The sequence below is a fragment of the Trichomycterus rosablanca genome, chromosome 17 (genome assembly GCF_030014385.1).
Source record: "Trichomycterus rosablanca isolate fTriRos1 chromosome 17, fTriRos1.hap1, whole genome shotgun sequence".
In the NCBI taxonomy this organism is placed as follows: Eukaryota; Metazoa; Chordata; class Actinopteri; order Siluriformes; family Trichomycteridae; genus Trichomycterus; species Trichomycterus rosablanca.
The window spans coordinates 9,186,627-9,209,596 of NC_086004.1; the positions used below are offsets into that span (position 1 = coordinate 9,186,627).

The following is a 22,970-nucleotide window of genomic DNA, read 5'->3' on the forward strand; positions in this document are numbered from 1 at the left end:
AATAGGAATTTGAGCACAAACATAAAATCAGATCACACAAATTTTAACTACTGGCGCAAAGAACCAGGTTTGAGGCTAAATAAGTAAGTAATTTAATATTTGAATTCATGATGCTATTCTGTGTTCTAAAAGTAATTACAAGTCCCAAAACATCATTATAATACGGATAGTTGCGGTCCTAAAATCTGATTGGCTGAGCCACGTTCGAAGCCGTTGTAAAATCCCCGATATACGCACACCTATGACCACCTCACATCATTCCATATTAATACGCCACTGAAAAGAAAAAGTGAATGTTATGTTCGCCCTCATGTTGCATAGCAACACTGTTAACGGACTACCTGATTTCGTGGAAGAATGCTTTTTGTAAGTGTTTTTGTAAATAAAAACATTTATAAATTGAACATCGTTGTATTTTATTATATTTTACGGTCTCTCGTGGCTTATTGCTTTAGTAACACACACCTGCAAATGTTATAATTGACATCAGGTGTTTGTGTGTGCATGTTTGTGTTTATAATATGGCATACATTTTCCCCAAACATGGTAGTAGACAGTATTCATGACCAAAAATCATGCAAAAGCCACAAAAAAACAGATTTTATAGCTTGCTTTCAGCTCATTTTGGACATGGTATCAAACAGCTCGTTTTGTAACTTGACAGGAGTTTCTGGAACCTAAGAGAAGTTACAGCAAACTTTACACCTCTATACGTCTCTATAATCAAAAACAGCCAATTTAAATTAATGTGTTCTGGAAAACTTTACTTTTCCTTCAGTAATATAACCATGCTTATGATTTAAAGCTATTTCCTTGAAAAAAAAAAAAAAAGTGAAGCCATAATAAAATGTAAATGTTAATTTATTTAACGCTTAGTACATGCTTGCTTTAATGTTTGGTTTGTAAGCTCTATAATTCCTAACTAAAGTGTCTAATAATAAAAAAAAAACAGCAACAACAACAAACAGTAAATCTGCTTTGCTGGATAGACTTGCATCAGCGTAACACATAATGCCGTATCACTACCATGTCAGTGCTACAGCTGAAAACAGTCCACCACCCCAAAAAAACCTTCCCACAGTGTTTCTGTGTTTGCATAGCAAGACAGATAGCAAGTTCATAATTCTATACTATTATATACATTCTCACTCAATGTCGGTGTATCTAATAAACCATAATTGTGAAAATATAATAATAAACAGGCATCCCAACTAAATCACCAGTGGCTGAGTGGTATTAAAATCCGAACAAGAACTCAGCATGGAAGACTGAATAGTTTCAGTAACAGCGGTCGGGCATCGTGACGTGCTGTCTGTCTGTGATCTGGCAGTTTGATGCCAGCAGTATTTGGCTTGACTAAGTGAGAGGTAGAACCGAAAGAGTGTGGAGAGAGTAAAGTGATAAATAACAGGATATCTTACAGTGTAATTCCCTTATAAAAACATGAAGGCTCTGAAAAGCCTGTGTTTAGCTTGAGCTTCTCGACCAAGCATGGCTAAAGACTTTTAGTCATTTGGCAAACAATATTAAGTTAAAGGATTCTGTTAAAAACAAACCTGAAACCTGATCTGGCACTAGACTAATAAGATGGCTTAAATGGCTCTGTAATAAAAACTAGACAAATAAATAGTAGTAAAAAATGAAAATATGACTTTGACATTGCTTTTTAAAAAGTGCTGGCAAATGTGCAGCAAAAAAAAAAAACAAGACACCTTAAAACCCAGCAGCAAATGGCAGTGTCTTTAGACTGTGAAACATGCCTGACGGTAGTAGTCCTTAACCGCAACAGTCCAAGCATAGTCATTGTAAATGAGACCGAGAGCTGGAGAGCAGGTGGAGATGACGATGATGCTGTAGTTGGTTCAGTACGTCCTCCATCGATGGCTCTTGGATGTGCGCACTGGGGAGGAAGCGGTGCACGCTGGTTAAAGGTGTTTTTTCACAGAATGTGTTATATGTTAAACAGTATGTGATAGATAGGGCCCTAATACATTCACGGAAATATGTGCTCAATTTCACGGAACCTTGTTTTACAAAAATCACAGATTTCACAAATTTATAAAGAAAAGTGCCACAATACATGACAGTAATTAAATTACACTCATTAATTAAATTATAGAACGAATAGAAGCTACAATACACAGCACAGCCCAGTCGTTAATTAGGTCAGGCCTTAGTGACAGAGGATGGGAGATTTTTCCTCTATCTTTTAAATTAAAGATGGCTGCTGACAGCAGGTGAGTGAACTGATGAAAGCGCATGTCTGTGAAAAAGGTAAAGCATATTTAACTTCATTTCATTTTCATCATCTCTTTATCCTGGTCAGAGTCACGATGGGTACGGTTTAACCGGGAAACCCTGGGCACAAGGCAGGGAAACCCTGGACAGGGTGCCAATTCATTGCAGGGTTTCAGCCACCCCCCATACATAGCCAATCATGTCAGGGTAGACACACAGCCATCTGATAGCACAGCTGAGATTTAAACCAGACAGGATTCAGCATTTCCACAGGAAAGGAAATGTCAGTCATTACCCAAATCTTTTCCAGTAAACACGCTAAAACTAAAGCATAAGCACTAAGCAGACCTCACATCCCAGGAACTCACCGGAACATGTGCTGTACAGTGGCCTCTTGGCGTGTTCTTTCCACGTCGGACACACTCAGAGCATAACTTTTATCCCATTTGTAGGTAAAGTTCTAGAGCATAAAACATATTATGCAATGAATTATTACTCAGTATATCCATAAATACTGTCCATAATACAAAGACATGTAGGCTTTCAAAAAGCATATTACAGACTTATCTAACAAACAGATGTTTTATTGTTTGTTTGTTTTTATAACGCCATGTTGTCACATTAATGATATTCATAAATCTGTGTCTTATGCTAGTTTTAATCACCTTGTATCATATATAAGTTGATAGTCTTATATTATTAAGGAACATGAGGATTATTTCTGTTATCTTGTGTGAGAGTTTCTTTTAATGTACAGGGCATATGTAGTCTTTGTCTTTCACTGTTGTACTTTGGGCTTTCGTTCAGGATGTCAAACGGAAGTTTTATAAATGGAATCCACAGCAGTGCTAAACTGTATTAATAGAATAAAAAGACCTAGTTCCTATTTTTATGTCTTATTATTTATTTAGCATTTATTTTTATTTTATTGAGTTTACACAGCTGCTAACTTCCAGTTGTTTCTTTAAAAAATTAAATTCACATACTGATGCTTCTTCACTTATGCTTCTTTGTTTAGCATTAATGAATGTGGTCACAAGTGTCAAGGTATTTCGACGGCTTTTCCAAATTAACCATGTGGCACTCGCTGGCACAGCGGGTTATTTAGCAAGATATTATCGGCTGGCCGGGCACCTACACAGACATGATGGCCAAAAGTAGGTATATCTAAATATGAGCTTCCTGAGCATCCCATGCTAAAAGATAAGATAAATAAGATAAGATAACACTTTATTGATCCCGAAGGAAATTGCAGAAAAAAAACAAAAAGTACAGACAATCATTTTATTCCATGCTCATGCATGTTTTAGGACCGCTTTATTCTGGTCAGGGTGGTGGTGGATCTATTTTTTTCAGGAAACGCAGGGTACAGGGCAGTAACACCACCCCCTTCCTTAGAGTTAGCCAATCATGTCAGTATGCAAATGCCCACATCGATATTAATATGACATTTAAATCAAGACCTTAGAAGGATGCACAGACACCCTGAATAAAGTTCATATCATCCTTTATTGTCTTACCTCCAGAATAAGTGCCACAAACAGGTTGACCCACATGACAGAAGAGGTGAGCCACCAGGACACAAAGTAAACTTTCGACCACCTGAACACAAGCAGGGTTACAGTTATACAAGTTGTGCAGAAACAGATTTAGGGGATGCTGAAGCCAAAATGATAACGATTCTAGAGCTTGGTACTTACTCTGAGGTGTATCTAGTGAAAGCATCCATGAAGACCTGCCAGTTATTCACCACCATTACATTATAGAGCAGCACAAGAGATGACTGAAAGAGGAACGAAGCTTTTAATAAGTGCTAATAACCTTATTGTGTATACAAATATGTTTAATAATAAGTAATATAGAGGGATGTCCAATTCTCACACAATGCACAGTCAACATAGATTTAATGCAGGGCATTTAACAACAAGTAGCTTCTTGAGTGTCCAGCATAAGTAAAAAAATGGGAATTGAGTAAACTCTGGCTACATTGACTGACAATATATGGGCATTTATATCCACACAAAATCAAATCCACAACACAAAGTGTACACAAAGTCAACATTCTGAGCCCACAATACAGGGACTCTATAAAGAACCAGACAGGAATTCTAATCTGACATAATTTACAAGAGAATCAAACTGGTTGTGTTTGGACACAGTCCAGAAATTTAAAAAAAAAGTTCAGTTCTGCAAGTAATCGACAATGAATCATTTGGATCGCATGTAGAGCTGGTAGCCTAGTGGGTAGAGCTTTGGGCTATCTGAAACAGTGCAGCCACTGTTGGGTCCTTGAGCAAGGCCCTTAAACCTCTCGGCTTCAGGGGTGCCGTACGATGGCTGACCCTGCACTCTGACCCCAGCTTCCAAACAAGCAGGCATATGCAAAGAAAAAATTTCGTTGTACTATATGTCTGTATATGTATATATGACATATAAAAGCATTCTACTTACAGCAAAGTCATCAAAGTTGTTGGGCCAGTAGTTTAGTTGTTCAAAAGATCCACACTCCATGGTGACATTAGATGTACTGTTGTCAGAACTTGAACTGGACAGCACATGGAAATGAGCACAGACTTAATGCATACAGTAATGTTGAGAACTTTTACACCATATGTAAAAAGATTAAGATCTTTATCAGGAAAGCAACACCTGAAATAACAGCTTTCTGCATAAAGTGTATACTCTGCATATAATCAATGCTTTAAAATGTTTGGCTTCTTTTCACCAGCCAGCAGTGCATTCTTACAGAGAGCCACATCACATACAGAAAATGCTATGCCTGGCAGCAATTCCCTCAACAGGGTGCCATACCCTCAAGAGGGCGCTACTTGTGTGTTGAATATGATAAGAAATGAGCAGTGGTAGCTCAGCAGTTACAGCAATGGACTAGTAATCAGAAGGTTTCTGGTTTAAGCCCCACCATTGCCAAGTTGCCACTGTTGGGCTCCTTAACCCTCAAAGGTCCTTAATCCTCAAATGCCAGAATAAAAGCATCTTCTAAATGATGAAAATGTAAACGTAAGCAATAAAGAGTTGAGTGGCCGCTCGAGATATTCCCAGTTTTCCACATAAGGTCTAGCACCCTTGATGACTTCAAAGTCCATGCATCACACTCCATATTTCTGCCTTTCCAAAATGTAATATTTAGTATTTCATACTACATTGTACCTTTGGGTTGGAGGATATATAACACCACGGAACAGCCAGATCCCAATAACAGCATACACATAGTACACTACCTAAAACAGGGAGCAGAAGGAAAAAACACATGAAAACTGGAACATAAAAACATCACTGCTGACACTGAAATCTGATTATATTGACAGAGTGCACTCACCACCAAAACCCCAGCAAAAGCCCGCAGATTTTTCACAAGGTCCACAAGAGTGCTAGCCACTAATGCCATCAACTACAGAGAGGGAATAAAAAAAAATACATAACAAACATTATATATGACCAGTCCAGTACCTTAACCACTGAGCTTCCACTACCTGCAACTAGAGTTTTAACTAAGACGAAGAGAACGAAGAAGAAGAGAACTGAGCACATCACTCCAGTTCTAAAATCTCTACACTGGCTTCCAGTTAGTTACAGAATAGAATTTAAAGTGCTGCTACTGGTCTATAAATCACTGAATTTTTGGCCATTACCCTCATTTTACCATATTTCTTTTAGTTTTTCATGCTCTTCTAAATTGTAGTGTATATTTTGCTATATTTTCTTTTAGTTTTCATGTTCTTAATTTTTTATCTCTTGTTTTAATTTCATATTCCCTAAATTGTAGGTTATACTTTACAATAATTTCTTTTAATTTTTCATGTCCTTAATTTTTTTTTTATCTCTCTTGTTTGAATTTCATGTTCTTAATTGTAACTAAATGTTTGCAAGAAGTCTTTCTGAGGTTTTAGATCTCAGGAATGTTTTAATGCTTTTAATTAATTTTTTTTTCCTTATGTAAAGCACTTTGAATTGCCACTGTGTATGAAAGGTGCTATACAAATAAACTTGCCTTACAACAAAAAAAAAACTCTCTGACAAGGTATAAGACTTGAAAGACCGGCTAAAAAGTTGAACCCATACTCGTCTGGGTGGTAGCAGATTGTAAAAGGCTGATGAATTAAAGTTGACAATATACAAAGTTCACCACCAGATGGTGCCAAAACTCCATGTAGAAACCAATAGAGAACAGCGTTAAATCCTGTTCAGTGTTGGTCATACTTCCATCTTTATTCTGTTTGTCTGGACGTGTATATGAGCAGCTATAATGCCCAGGTGCACAGTTGAGTACCGATCACTATTTGGCAAATTCATATGGCAATGAGGGCTCAAACCGTGCCAGTGAGTCGTTCCAGAGTCCAGGAATAATCTCAATTGATTAAATATGTCAAGTTTTACACCGGTGGGATCTGATAAATGCATTATATCACACTCTGACAAAAGTAACTATGCCCAAAAACACACACAAACATAAATAAATTATTTTTATATACAACTGCCCACCATCAAATGAAATGTTTTACCTGGACAACTGAATAATAGCTGGGAAAAGTGAAAAAGCACATAATAATATGCAACATTTAATGTTGCATATTAAGACTGGGGTTTAAACAAACCTGCTAAGATAACACCCTACTAATACTAGCTCAGAATTAATAGTGAACCATAGGAGGAAAAAAATTACACACAAACCATGAAATTTGTCACAAGTCACCTATTCACCAATTTAGAGCAGCCAATTCTCAGAATGGCATTATTTGGAGTATCAGGAGAAAACCTGTGCAAATGTAAGGTGTATACTGTACTTACAGTACTTATCAATAACAGAAAATTCACTCTTTTAATTTATTTACAATTAGAAATGTATTTTCTACTCACAAACCTTTTTAAGGACTTTTAGAAAAGTGCTCATTTAAAAAAGAATAATAAAATTAAACTCAAGTTGGGTTTTTTTTTTGGTCCTGACCTTGATTTCTGGAATGATCCTAAGGAAGCGAAAAACAATCAGCATGTTCACCAGTCGCACCATCTCCCATAAAGGCATGGGTCCCCGCTGAGTCGGCGTCCTGAGAAGAACAATATTCATCATTTCAAAATAAACAATAACAAGTGTTCAGAGTTATTTGAAGCTGTCATTGTTATTATTAGTCATTTACATTTTGTGTAAGTATAAACCATAGACTTACGTTTTCTGACATGGAATCCAGTATGTGATTAAAATTAAAATCTGCAGAACCTATTAAAAAAAGAAAAATTTATGATTTTTATTTTAGTTCTGCGATCGATCCAACTAGTTATTAGCAAAACTAAAGATGTTTAAATTAAACTTTAAGTAAGTTAGATTGAATTTTAGTTTAAGTTGAACTTCCTCTCATTTTTTATTTGGACATTATGGAAAAATTCCTGCAAAATTTCTTCCGCTTAAATGGTCACTAAAATACTCATTTAAAAAAATTCCTTGTAACTCTGGCCGCACAGCGATCTAATGTGCTAGCACACCACTGCAGAGTGTTTGAACTCATGAGTCTGAATATCAAGAGAGCCATCGACCTGGCAGAGCATCCACACAAATGTTTGTGGAAGGGAAGGTCTTTTCACATAACCTGCTACTGTACCCAACGAAAAGGTCACAGTGTGGTGATCTGGCTCTCCATTATCAGATTGGAAATGGTTGTGAATTCACTATCAGGAATTAGAAATGACTTAATGACTGAAATAAATTGCAAAACAATTCCTACCAGCAGAAGGACTGTGAAGAAGCCATCAAAGATGTTGTTTTTGTAAGAGACGTAACCTCTCCAACCAAAGGCAGCAACCTTCAGAACCATCTCTATTAGGTAGTAGAGAATGAAAAGCCAATTGATCACCTGGAAAAAATAAACAGAATAATCAACTATGTGAAAATAAACAGTAAAGCAAAATTAAACCTCCTTTCACATAATCTCTCACAATCCACAGGCCCACCAGGAAAATTATTCCACATAAACACAAGGTCACATATACTGGTCGTTTGAAAATATGCAAAACACTGAATGTACCGATAGTGATTTTTATTCTCTCAAGACAAAGCATAAAACTGAGGTAGATCAATCTATTATGTCAAATACACTTACCTCCATGTAGCAGCCATCCCTCTCAGATGCAGTCTTGTCTGAGTCCATCACCAATATGGTCTGCAGTTAACATAACAAGTCATAAAAGAACTATCCTTCCTCATCAATACATAGGAATTTGTGCCTATGTAGTAAAAAAAAAAAGTGCTGGAAGAGAAGATCTGGCTCACAATTAATGTTCCAATTTAGTTTGGGTTGAATTGTGGTCAGGGGTTTGAAGGCAACTGTAAATTCCTGCCATTCCATATTCTCTATATATGAAAACCAAGGTCCACAATTATACTGGAGCAGAAAAGGGTCATACCCAAACTGTCATTACTTTGATATACCTTAAAACGTTAAAAAACACTGAAACTCAATCATTTGGAAGTGTGTCTGCCAAATAGTGCACTTAGTATTTATTAAATAAATAAGTATTTATTTTAATAAATTAAATCTATATTTTGTCTGTTAGATGCGTCGTTTTGAATATGTTGAAAGGGGATAGAATTGTATACCGGTTGTAGTATTGACCGATAACCACAAGATGTCACTAGAGGCCATTCAGTCATTAATTGTCTAGTTCTACCGTCACAGTATCTGGACAAGGTTGTGGTGTGTCCGATTCACTGGATGAAACACAGGAAGCACCCCGGACAGGTCGCCAGTCCATCACAGGGCAGACGGGCAGACGCACGCACACACACGCACACACACTTAGGGCAATTTTTAGTAGCTCCAATTGCCCTGACTGCATTGGACTTCTAAGGACCCAGAAATCTAAGCACCCAGTAGAAACCCACAGACACAGAAAGAACATGCAAACTCCACAAAGAAAAAACTCTGGTCACCCAGCCGGGGAATTAAACCCAGACCCTTCTTGCTAAGACAATAGCAGTACCCACTGCACTAGAGTCCATTATAAAATCATTCCGGTTTTTCAGAGGTCACATTTGACCAGATGTTTATTTGTTCAAATTACAGACATTACAGATGTTTTGATCCATACCAACTTAGAACTGAGACAGGATACAATCCACACACTGAGGTGTAGCTGATTAGCAATTCAGTACCTTCAGTACCCGACCCCCGGACCCACTGTTTTCATTCATTCAATTTTACTGTAAACACAAAACCGCTACTCACACAAATGCATATCACGTTGGCCAGAGCTACCACATTTCCAACCACAGTGAGGTAGTAATGACTGCCCATCTTCTGGACCCGCTGTAGAAAGAGGGAGCTATATCCAGGCATTGGTGGGTGCTGGTGGACAAAGAACACATCTATTAATTTCTGTAAGCTTATTTGACCAACTGTGGCTGTATGTTTCCATAACATGTCCAGAACAGATCCAAACCTCTTTAATATACTCCTTATCAAGTTCGTCAAACAGCTTCTGAAATTCCTCGCCAGTAATAAAGCCATCTGAGAACCGCTGAGCAGCCTGAGGTACGAGATGTTCAGTTTAACTACAGCTAAAGAAAAGACTGGAGGCTTTAGCAATTTCTTAGCAAACAACTGTGCTCACCTTGATGACATTTTCTTTATAGTATGATTTCATCTGCACTTTTCTCATGACCTGCAGCACCATGTCCACACGTACCCTTTCTCTAAAAACAGGACATGTGGACATGTGAGTTGACAACTTACATTGTTGATGACTGCAACACACTCAAAAAAGTTGGGACAGAGGAATGTTTACCACTGTGTTCCATCACGTTTCCTATTAATATGACTTTTTAATGGTTTGTTACAATTTTGCAAGTTGAATTTTTGCCCATCCTTGCTTGACACAAAGAGAACACGCAAACTCCACGCTCCACCTGGGAATTGAACCCAGGACCTTCTTGCTGTAAGGCAACAGAACCACCATGTCGCCATGCTGAAACTCAATCATTTGGAGGACTGGCTGCATATAGTGCACTTAATAATTATTAAATAAATAAGTATTTATTTTATTAAATTACATTGATATTTTCTTGTATGTAAGACCCGTTGTTTTGAATATGTTCAAAGGGGATAGAATTGTATACCGGTTGTAGTATTGACAGATAACCACAAGATGTCACTAGAGGCCATTCAGTCATTGATTGTCTAGTTCTACCACCGCAGTATGTGGACAAGGTTGTGGTGTGTCTGATTCGCTCCACCTGGGAGTTGAACCCAGGACCTTCTTGCTGTGAGGTGACAGAAACACCATGCCGCCCAGATACAGCAGTCTAGATACACAGCCAAGACCCAGGTTTGAGTCTTCGAAGGTACAACGGGCCGTGTATAACCTTGTTGAGAAGTATGAAATACTTAGGGTGTAGCGTGTATCTCATTCCGTTAAGACTAGAGTCTCCCACTGGCTAGTGCAGAGGAGAGACTGAGGGTTTCATATATGTTCCAGGTGGTGTGTGCTAGTCTGTGGTCCTTCCTAACCATCATTAATGTTGTGCAGAAGCCAGAGGTTGGCAGCACAATGTAAAGGTAGTAAAACTTCCAATTTATAGTGTTCTATCATTTAAACATAATAATTGCACATGCTGATGACATGTTCTTATTTAAATTTTTAAAGTAGTAAATGTAATAAGTATATGTAGTATGTTAAGAAGTTTACATACAAACTTTACATAGAGAAAGGTGGAACTTACACATGATCATCAGAAAAATTGCTGTGATCTAAACCCTGGCAGCACAGCACCTCAAATGCAGCCCAGATACCCAAACGTCTCCTTAGTATGGAGGCCTGCACTGACATCTACAAAAAAGCCAAGAAAGAGGAACATTTTATTTTTAAGGTCCATGAAAATATACTCATGAAAAAAGTGAAATTAGTTCCTCACCAGCAGATAGCCCCGAAACTGGTTGTAAATAATAGCAGTAAGTAAATTCATCAAGATGTAAGTTCCTAATGAAAAGAGGCATTAGTATCTTTCCCTTCCATTTTCAATAAACACTAAATGAAATCTTAGTTATGTAATATTACATAGGTATCATAAAACTTACCACATACGCTGAAAAGTATGAAAAATATCGAATAAGCTCGATTCACAGAGTACGCTGGTACCATCACTGATGACAAAGTAAAAGAAAATAGGTTAGAAGTGGTACATCACCAGGGATTATTCACTTCTGTTATTTTTGTTATTTATTCATTTCTGATTTAGCACACTGGGTGTGAAATATGTTAGTTGTGAATCCTTCATCAATTCTTCATCTTCAGTAGGAGCTTGGGTGCAGTGAGTGCAGTAAGAATCAGTTTCTCTACACCATGTCAGTGCTTCACTACTGACTAGGTCACATACAGGGTTTGTCTTGTTGGTGGCACAAAGGTCAGAGGCAAACTGGGTCAAGTTCAATCAGATCAAACATCTAGAGAAGTGCCAAGCTGTAATTTAAAAAAGTCAAAAGTGTGTGTGTGTGTGTGGAGGGGGGGTGGGAGTGGAGGGGGGGGTTGTTACTTTAAATAAATTCATATTCACATGACATCCAGTAAATGCATTTCTAATATTCGACATGTAATTCAAATTACCGTCTGGATTGTTTGCAGTTGTCAGCAACACTAGCAGAGAGGACAAGGCTGTAGGCAGGTTTGTGAAGTAGGCCTCCCATTCTCCATTCTTATCTTTGTCCTTTTAACAAAAGATGAACCCATATAAAAATACAATATATTTGTGGACATAGTATTGTTTAAAAAAAAAAAAAAAACACTGCAAATTCAATCCTTCAAGCTAAAGCATCTTTCTTATGTGTACATTTACCTGGACATTAACCAGCAATTAAGGGGTTGGAATCAAGATCTAGTATAATTTCCAGGTAAATCAGCCAGTTGAATTCATGTGTAAACAAAAGCCGAGACTACAAGCAAAGAGAAATTCTGAGGACAATAATACGAAAATGGCAGTAATGAAACAGCAGTATGAAACATTGAAATGAACTGTTGGGATAAGCAAGTTTTTCTGACATATGTCTGTAATCACTCTAACACTGCATAATAGATGTACACAAATTGAGTGTTAAAAGTTACCCGTGTAGCAGCACAGTATCCCCGTCTCTGACCAGAGATTTTTTTCACTCGTCCAGGTTTGGTTTGTGGGGAAGCAGTACAAACAAACAGTGCTTCAAATACAAGTGTCTTTAAACTTAAAACCCCCAAACTAGTCCATATGGCACGACATTCAGAATGTATTTTAAATGTAAGTTCTACAGCCTATTTCATAAATAAATAAAAATCACTGTAATTTTATTAATTGCATGCAAGAAGCAGGCAGTTTGAAAATCTGAATGTGTACAGTTTTGTGTTATTTATTTATTAGGATTTTAACGTCATGTTTTATGTCATTGGTTACACAAGAATCACCAATTCAAGTCTTTGATGTCAAACACAGGACAATTTTGTATCTACAATTAACCTGACTTCATGTGTTTCGACTGTGGAGGAAACCAGAGCACCTGGAGGAAAACCACGCAGACAGGGGAGAACATGCAAACTTCACACAGGGAATCGAACCCAGGACCTTCTTGCTGTGAGGCGACAATGCTACCCACCGAGCGACCATGTAGCCCCATACAGTTTTGTGTACCCGTAGCATTCGGACGCATTTATGACATTTGTCAAAGTGGAATGAATTTTCAGATTTCAATCCTGACCATGCCCACTTAGCAAAGCATGGTGAAGGGGTGTACACGAAAAGGTTTAATGCTTTCAGGGAGTACTGGAATGGAAAATGCTCTGGAAGGCCTGATTATTTGTCCTTACCTCAGATTTGGGGAAGATCAGCATACCAATCATGGTAAATAAGCACAGGTGGAGCGCCAGCAGCAGGATCACACTATAAAAAGAAAGCATGAAAACGAAAGTAAATTTCAGGCTGGTCTTGTTATTTGTTTTCAGCAACGGTATTTTGACTCAGTTGAGTTTTGGGAAGTAATGTTCTTACCTTGCAATCTCTGGAAGAGTTCTCTTTATACATTTCAGAGTCTTCTTCATCAAAGAAGAGTTTTGCAAAAGGAAAAACGGCCGAATCAATCTTCTGACTCGAATGGTCTGCAAGTTGAAACGAAAAAAAAAAAAACGACATTAGTAGAGCTGCATGAAGTTACAATGTCCTACTCCAATACACCTGAGTGTTAAACATGCATTTAGAGGAAAGGAACTTCAGAAAGGAAGCAACCAAAAAAAAAACAGGATAAAGCAGTGGCATAAACATGAAATGAAACAAAAAATGAAAATCTGATGAACGCACCTCATTACAGAGCATCGCAACAGATATCATGCAGTCGATCACTGACGCTGCTATTACCACCACATAGCAAATCAGCCATTTATTCATCTGGAACTCCTCCCATCCAATCAGATAACCCTATAAATACAAAAATACATCCAAAACGTAACCGCTAAGTGATGCTAAATACATGTACAGTGCCACAGAATCATGCACATCTGTCACAATCAATGAATCCTCATACAAAATATAACCCTGTAATGTTACTAAAGGAAATACAACACATTTTTTGGGAACTATTTCAATTGCAGTTGGAAAAAGGTTATGCAACACCAATATTACCACTGTAAAAGAGTACTCTGCTACCAAATGTTATTTTTGAACTGTAATCATCATTAATTATTTTGCAACTGTACCTTGACAACAACATCTGTGATGAATATGCAGAGGCACACCAACTCTATAGCCTCGGTCATGCCACATGGTGCCTCCCAGGGTTTAGGCCTGAAGCGAAGGTCTGATGTGTAGGTGATAGAGGAAGGTTTCTCTATGAAGGCCAAAGCCAGCACTACACCGATGGCAAAGCCAAGACCCCTTAATCACACACACACACAAATACATTCTTTTAAGTTTTACAATAATCACTGATTAAAAATCTTTATTAAGGTCATGATACACATTCTGTCAAAAAAAAAAAAAAAAACATAAATAACTGTATTCCTTATGTATGTATTTATTAACTGCAACCTCTGCTGATCTGTCTGGTCGAGGTACCTGCACTCTCTTTTGCTTGCTTACCACTGACATATCCTGGAGTAGTACCATCGGTAAAGGCGCAAAGACTGGGAATCCACCTTGTGGTTAATGGACCGATACTGAAAAGCAAAATACAATACAATGACACGAAAAATAATATATATGTATAAATAGATGAATATATAACACATAATATATTTGAAGCACTAGTCTGTATGACCTAAAGTTGGGTTTCAACATGATGAAACCATTTGAAACTCAGTAACATATATGTAATTACCTGGATGGCATCCTCAATGAATACAACTGCTTGCTGGATATACAAGTCTTCATCACCTTATCGAGAAAAAACAAGCAAAATTCATAAGAAAAAACATTAAGGAACAATTTAAAAACAGAATTGATACCACAAATAGCTTCCACAAACAAAATCTAGTTTCAGTTTTCTTACAAGTCATAGAAACATCAATATTGCACAATTAAACCCAAAAGTCACTTATTAATACAGGCTGGTTACAAAACTCAGCTAGACTAATAGTTTTTTTTTTTATTTCACTTTTAGAAATACCAATATGTGTCAAGTAAAGGGGTTTTCAGCTAAATTACAATAGCCTACTACCGATTTTCCTGCCAATGTTTTATTAAGGCAATTCTGATCATGTGTGTTTCTGTTGTTTTGATAAACCATGACGTTAACATTTCACTCGGCAAGTTTATTTGTATAGCACCTTTTATACAATGCCAATTCAGAGTGCTTCACACAAACCTGTGATATTTAAAAACATTTAAAAAATAAAGCTTTGACAATCTGAGATCTAGTATCTCAGAAATGCATTTGTATTTTGGTAATATGACACAGCACTAATAAATTGGACTAGCATCTAAGAAATGTGCCGTCCGGCTATTTTTAATATCACCAAGAGGTAGTAAGTAAGTAGTAGTAGTAGTATAATGCAGACATTGTAAGAAGTTGTAAGAATTCCACCTCCAATCTTTCATATTTGAGCGGTCTGTGGATGAGAAAGGCACAACTTACACTTTATGCCAGCTAATGATAAAGAAATACTGACCCCAAATTTTGCAAGAAATCAGCCAATTCCTATCTATAACTCTCATAAAAAGAACATTTCCACACACACTGTGTAGCTAAATTAGTTGAAAGAGATCTAATGTCAGTTACATCATGCATTTACTCAATTTGACAGGCTTTAATAATTCTGTATCATATTCTGTAACTAAAGACTTAGTCATTCTGTAACAATCATACTGATGGTAAAATCATACACTACGTAGCCAAAATGTTTGTTGACGCCCCTCCTAACACAGGCTTGATGCTGTTCCAGCATGAATGTAGCCGTGTGCACAAAGCAAGGTCCTTGAAGGTATGGTTAAATAAGTGTGGTGTAAAGAAACTCTAGTGGCCTGCACTTTCCTGACCTCACCACCATTAAAACTTTCAGTTTGAACTGCAAGCTCAGTTGCAAACTAGTTCTTCTTAGCCAACACCAGTACCTCCCCTTACAAATGCTTTTTTGACTGAATGGGGCACAACCTTCCACAGACTCAATATAAAGTCTTATATAAAGCCTTCCCAGAAAAAGGAAAGCTGTTGAAGTCATAACAGGGAATAGGATTACTCTATATTAAAGTACTGTATATGGTTTTGCAATAGCATGTCAAAGAGGCTTATGATCAGGTGTCCACATACTTTTGGCCATATGAGTCATGACATCTCAACCCTTAACTACTCAGACAAAAGGCACCAAACCTGATTGAAACTGAAACTGAGTTTAACACACTGACAAAAAGTGTGACTAAAAGGTAGATGCTAGAAATGAAAGGATTTTAATGTATGGAGGACAATAACCTATCAAAAAAACAAAATATTTACTCATAGACATACACTCAAAAACAGGGAAATCTCTGATAACTACACACTGAAACTTCCCTGCCCTTAGAAAACATGTATCATATATGGACAAAGGTATTGGGACACCCCTTTTTGAATTCATGTGTTCTTTACTTTGAAACCTTGTGAGAAATGGCTTAACATCACAACAGCAGTCACTCTATTTTAATCCCTTTTCTTCTTGAAATGGGGTTTCCAACAAGATCCAAATCCAAATATTTATTGCAGCCCTAGCAAACGCAGTATTTCATTACACATGAACACGCCCGAGTGTTACTGAACATGATTTAAGAGTCTAATGATGGATTAATGATGGAATGTTTTTACGTCACTTTACAGTATAAGAGTAGCTCAGCCAGGCTGAATCATTAGGTCATTGCACAATCAGCTGTTCTGTCTGTTACGCAACATATAAAGTCACAGTAACATTTTCACTTCTGAGACATGAGGCCTTATGCACTGTAATAATAATAAATCCTTTATGGCTCTCTTTGTGAATCGTTCTGTTCACTTATTTTTCTCTTTTCTACGTTTAAACACTGTCTAATGTCTGTGTTATAACCAGAAATTGAGTTTTTAAATACCGTGTCCACTCACTGTCCACTCTATTAGACACTCCTACCTAGTTGGTCCACCTTGTAGATGTAAAATCATCTATTGCTGCTGTTTGAGTTGGTCATCTTCTAGACCTTCATCAGTGGTCACAGGACGCTGCACACAAGGAGCTGTTGGCTGGTTATTTTTGGTTGGTGGACTATTCTGTCCAGCAGTGACAGTGAGGTGTTTAAAAACTCAATCAGCGCTACTGTGTCTTATCCACTCATACCAGCACAACACACACTAACATACCACCACCATGTCAGTGTCACTGCAGTGCTGAGAATGACCCACCACCCAAATAATACCTACTCTGGTGGTCCTGGGAGATTCCTGACCATCGAAGAACAGCATGAAAGGGGGATAACAAAGCAAGAGAAACAGACGGACTACAGTCAGTAATTGTAGAACTACAAAGTGCTCCTATATGGTAAGTGGAGCTGATAAAATGGGACAGTGAGTGTAGAAACAAGGAGGTGGTTTTTATGACTAATAAATGACTAGTGATTTAATGAATAAACCTTCCAGGTTGCAAAAAACTAAAGTTATACAGCTCTGGCAAACGTTTCTACAAAGATTAACAATTCTTTAAAAGCAAACCATTTTTTAAAATGACCAGTGCTAGAGGAAGCCACAGATCTGTTTTTAAATGTCACAGTAAATGTTCTATTGTTGTTTTATGGATCACTGCAGCTGTTTGTAAGAAAATATTATGTATTCTTTTAATAGAACATTTTTAATTCAACCCAGTTTTCGCCTTTATAAGCTTTTTGCCTACAGGCAACTAAAATTGCATGGTAATTAAATCCAGTACTGTTCCTGAGTCTTTGCTTCACACTTCATTACAGATCATAACATCAAAATCAAGCCCACCATTATTTGTATCTTATCTTGAGTTGAATGTGAGCCAAGAAAAGGTCAAATTGCAAGTGCAGTGGGCTTAAAAAACCACAAGTAACAAGCCCTCCGCTAGAAAAGTTACTTTGACGCATGCAATGAAAACTGTCAAAACAACTTACCTAAGCGAGTGTGGCTCCCCCTGCAAGAACACAAATGTACCTCTGCGTGGTGTGACCTAGTCTGAATGTTCAAAATGCACGACCAGAGTCTCAGTGTCGCTGCTACAAGGTTCATAACAGCCAAGTGCTAATTTTGACTGGGATCCGGCACTAATTCTGTTTGGAGACACCACTAAGTCACCTTACGTGGACGCTTCAATACTCTCTCCCACTCTTACTGGTTTAATAAAGCTGTCACCAGTGTCAAAGCAAGGTCATCAAGTCTGCATACTTATAAGTTTACTGGTGGTTTTAACAGACAGACCGCATGCTACACATGGCTTACTGAGTGTGTTAGTGCTGATGAAATACTTGTGTGTAGAAGAGGGGTTTACTGGACATTTCTCAATGCAACATATACTGGTACCTGTTTTTCACCATGCATATTCAACGTCTTAAGTAAGAATGTCAGTTAACCTCAGAAAGTACCTGCGAAATGCAGAAGCAAGCACCTCTCACCATCATTTCGGGGGGAAATTGTCTCAGTAAAGCCATGGTGTCTTATGACACAGGAGGATGATTTACTCCCTAGAAACACTTTAGTGACATGAATAAGGATATGGAGGATTTGTTAGATCCTCCACTGCTTGGTAGACACAATGTCATTTATGGCCATCATGGCAGAACTGTTTTTTGGGATAGTTTGGATTTTTTTTTTCCAGACCTTTGGCAAAAACCCACAATTTCATGTACTTTCTAAGGTTCCTTCTAGGTTCAGTCCATACCCGTATTAATATGAGCATAGAGAAGTCACCAACTGTATTGAATCATAATTACCAACAGGGAACTAGAAGGCCATGCCACAGACTAACATGACATTAAAGAACTCTATATCACTAAACAAATAACCTTTGTATATTTTCACCCAGCAGAAAACTCACAATTAACACATAAAACTACAATGTACACCGACCAGGCATAACATTATGACCACTGACAGGTGAAGTGAATAACACTGATTATCTCTTCATCACGGCACCTGTTAGTGGGTGGGATATATTAGGCAGCAAGTAAACATTTTATCCTCAAAGTTGATGTGTTAAATGGGCAAGCGTAAGGATTTAGTTTGACAAGGGCCAAATTGTGACGGTTAGATGACTGGATCAGAGCATCTCCAAAACTGCAGCTCTTGTGGGGTGTTCCTGGTATGCAGTGGTCAGTATTAGAGATGCATGAGTACCGATACTGGTATCGGGTATTTGCCCGATACCGCGCTCATTAACTTGTACTCGTACTCGCAAACGAGGCTCCGATACTAAACATCCGATACCGTGTGCCTAGTGCACGTTGCTGCGTTATGCCTGGTTCACACTACACGATCTTTGCCCTGATTTTCGCTCGGCGACTGGTCGGTGCTAGATTTGCCGGCTCGGGAGCAACTCTGCGTTCACTCGGCGATCAAAACTCGGCTCTCAATCGCTAAGTGTGAACTATCCAACAACTCGATCCGACCGGGTTGAGTTTTCTAGCACGTCAGATATCTGATCTGGTATCTGATGCGACTGGCAGTGAGTGACATGTCGAACAGCCAATGAGAACGCAGGATACGGTGTGAGGGGAAACGCAGGAGAGGAGTGTAAACAGGTGGGACAGTGGGATAATATAGTTTAATACACCGGCACACACACGTCTCACAGTATTTCTGACCTGATCGTTCTCTACAAAACATAACAACAAAACACCAACATTGCAAAAATATTTATTAACCTCCAACTAACTACAGAACAATCCATTTTATTCGTGTTGCCAAATCCACTCAGATTTATTTTTCCTCCTTGATTTCATCACATCAGCGCACAAACACTTTGATCGCTACATGTTGACGTGGTATCATTAAACTTCTCGTCACTTCTCACATGCGTTTTTTTTTTTTTTTAAATGGTATTCTAAATAGGTATTGGTATCGGTATCGGCAAGTACAAAAATACATGTACTTGTACTCGGTTGGGAAAAAATGGTATTGATGCATCCCTAGTCAGTATCTATCAAAAGTGATCCAAGGAAGGAACAGTGGTAAACCGGCGACAGGGTCATGGGCGACCAAGGCACACTGAAGCAAGTGGGGAGCGAAGGCTGGCCCGTGTGGTCCAATCCAACAGACGAGCTACTGTAGCTCAGATTGCTGAAGAAGTTAATGCTGGTTCTGATAGAAAGGTGTTAGAATACACAGTGCATGCGTGTGTGTGTGTGTGTGTGTGTATGTTTGTGGTACAGTAGCCTAGTACTGTATGCAAACTGTGGATAATAATAAAGTACTGATTAACCGATAGGAACCGATAACTGACAGTCATTGTTTAATTAATGCAGTCAGTAAAACAAGTCATTCTAATCCAAAATGAAAGAAAAACTTTTTAAATGCATTTATATTATTTAAACCATTAACGATGGAACTATTAAACTGTATTGTTAAAAGTGAAGTGGTTAATATTTAATTGTTCTTAAAAATACGAACACGATGTGTGATCTAAGCATGTGTATCCTAGAACTGAGACTAGAACATTTGGAAAAACACAGAGCAAGACTGGCTTGTTTGAGTCATTATATAGAAATTCCTCCATGAGTCTTTTTTTTTTTTTCCTTTCAGCTGTTCCCATATTCAGGAATCATTCTGGTCTGTGTATCTGACTTGGCACAGTTTTTTACACAGGATCCTCTTTCTGACTTACATCTAGGCTTGGGACTGGCAATGAGAGTGCATGGACAAGTGCACATCCCAATGGCTTAGCTGTATGGTCATTCCCTCAGACATAGCTAATCATGTCTGTGTAGATGCCTAACCAGCTGATAGCACTGCTGAGATTCCAACCCCGGATCTCAGCTGTAGAGGGCTAGCAAGATTTACCGCTGCGAAACATGAGCACCTGCCTCCAAGAGGCACTGACAATGCCTAAATCTTTCCTGGTCACAAATACAAACATGGCAGACTAGCTTGCTGAACTACAAGTTTGAATGATACTGTGGTTTGGGGAAATCAGCCCTGTAGTACTTGTGTTTTTCTGAACAATTTTTTGTCCTTATTTTAAGGGCTTTTATTTTCTGTGACCCCACCACAACCTCCTCATCCCATGAGCCATTTTCAGAACAGTACTGTGCAAAGCGGCTTTTAACTGAGACAAGATACATTCCCTGCGAGTGTTGGTTAAGGACCTTGCTCAGGGGTCCAACAGCGACAGTTTAGTGCTGGTGGGGCTTAAGTATTTATGGTCCAGTACCTTAACCGTTGAGCCACCTCTGTTCAAGTCATGTATCTTGTTTTTTTATGAACCTGGGATGACTTGTACATGAATTTAATAGAGCAATGATGGCATGCTTAGCCTTATCTTATTTAAAATACTTATTGGGTTTGGTGAATCAGCAGAGAAAGATAAAAGAAAATAAAAAATACAATACAGTAAAACCCTGAGTGATCACATCCCAGGTGACCCAACGTGTGCTCCTGACCCCACATAAACCTACATACTGCAGCTTTAGCCTTGTAAACTGAGTAGAAGCAGACTTACTTTGCTCAACACGCACTGAGTCCTCAGCTACATTAGAGAGTGATCTGGTCCTCGGTGAATCCGGTTCTGATTGACTATCATGTCGAGATCCATAATCCACCGACTCCCTACTTTTGTCCGATATCAGCGGTTCCGATTCCATTCGGTCCTAATTAAAACTTTGGTCAACCTCAACAACTCACTTATATGATGTATTAGGACGAACTATCAGACGCTGTACAGATCCATGTGTGTAGTTTGTGCGGCAGTGAGTATTAAGTGTCTGTTAGACCTCAGGACTGCCTGAAGAGTTCACCGCTACCTACCTACCGCTTTGACCACTGGCTTTCCGCTAACGACAACAAGAAGGCTGTTTCTAAGCAGCTCCGCCCATGTTCTCGTCTCACGTGTTAAAGTTAATACGCTTTTATGTTTACTTTCAGTTTTTGGTTAATAATGGACCCGAGTTTCTCATCAGCTAATTTTGGGGGGAAAACTTGTCGCTCGTTGAAGTCTCGTGACTGAATGTCATTAGCGCGAGCAGTTTCTAACGCGAGCCAATATCACAGCTGGCGCTGCGCCTTAGATTACAAATTATCGCGATAAAAAACGTGAACAGTTGTTTACCTCACAGGTAACGTCCACATTACAGGTAAAATGCAGTGGCCGAAGTATTTACTGCAAAGGTTTACCAGACATCCCAAGTTGCAAAAACTCATTTCAGGGAGGTGTATTAGATAACGCATTCATGTTCACTACATAGTGCACTAGAAAGTATAACTAGATGATGATTTGTGTTCCTTACATAGTGCACTAGAAAGTGTATAACATGATTAATTATGTTCCCTACATAGTGCACTAAATTGTATATCAGATAACGGATTTATGTTCCCTACTTAGTGCACGAGACAGTATATTAGACAATTGATTTATGTGCCCTACACAGTGCACTAGATTGTATATCAGATAACGGAGTTAATACTTGTGTCTGTGTCGCCTGCGTGCGCGCTCTTGGCCGCTCGTTCTAGATTCCGGGATTTTATCTGACTTGCGGGCATCAGGGAGCCGCTCTGTATATGCGGGAGACTCCCGGAACTTCCGGGAGACTTGGGATGTCTGGTTTACTGTGGAGAATCAGACAATTGTAATGTAATATTTTATTATAGACGTCACACAGTAAAGTCAAGAAAACTCCCAAATAAAGCAATCCATATGCTGGCCATAAAGGCAACGTCAAACCTCCATTTAACGGCAGTGTGGTGTATATTAAAACACTTTTTGAAATCACACAGCATACGTTCAAAAACTTGGGGTCAGGGCAGCATGGTGGCTAAGTGGGTAGCACTGTCACCTCACAGCAAGAAAGTCCTGGGTTTGATCCCCGGGGGGGTGGGGCGGTCCGGGTCCTTTCTGTGTGGAGTTTGCATGTTTTCCCCGTGTCTGCGTGGGTTTCCTCCGGGTGCTCCGGTTTCCTCCCACAGTCCAAAGGCATGCAAGTGAGGTGAATTGAAGACACTAAATTGTCCATGACTGTGTTCGATATAACTTTGAGAAGTGATGAACCTTGCGTAATGAGTGACTACCGTACCTGTCATGAATGTAACGAAAATGTGTAAGACATTAAAATCCTA

At 38.6% G+C, this 22,970-nt stretch overlaps 1 protein-coding gene across 1 annotated transcript; it reads right to left on the reverse strand.

The window, feature by feature from the left end:
- Positions 1 to 241: 241 nt before the first annotated feature.
- On the reverse strand, positions 242 to 21,587 carry tpcn2 (two pore segment channel 2). The gene is made up of 25 exons (XM_063012616.1): positions 21,361 to 21,587; positions 14,577 to 14,632; positions 14,339 to 14,415; positions 13,957 to 14,134; positions 13,562 to 13,678; positions 13,256 to 13,362; positions 13,075 to 13,147; positions 11,848 to 11,947; positions 11,322 to 11,387; positions 11,159 to 11,223; positions 10,967 to 11,073; positions 9,859 to 9,940; positions 9,688 to 9,774; positions 9,474 to 9,593; positions 8,349 to 8,408; positions 7,974 to 8,102; positions 7,422 to 7,471; positions 7,202 to 7,301; positions 5,576 to 5,647; positions 5,407 to 5,477; positions 4,690 to 4,783; positions 3,939 to 4,021; positions 3,759 to 3,840; positions 2,607 to 2,698; positions 242 to 1,900 (listed from the first exon to the last, which is right to left on the reverse strand). The coding sequence occupies exons 1-25, from the start codon at positions 21,500 to 21,502 to the stop codon at positions 1,801 to 1,803; spliced, it is 2,310 nt and encodes a 769-aa protein (XP_062868686.1). The 5' UTR covers positions 21,503 to 21,587; the 3' UTR covers positions 242 to 1,800.
- Between the last annotated feature and the right edge of the window lie 1,383 nt (positions 21,588 to 22,970).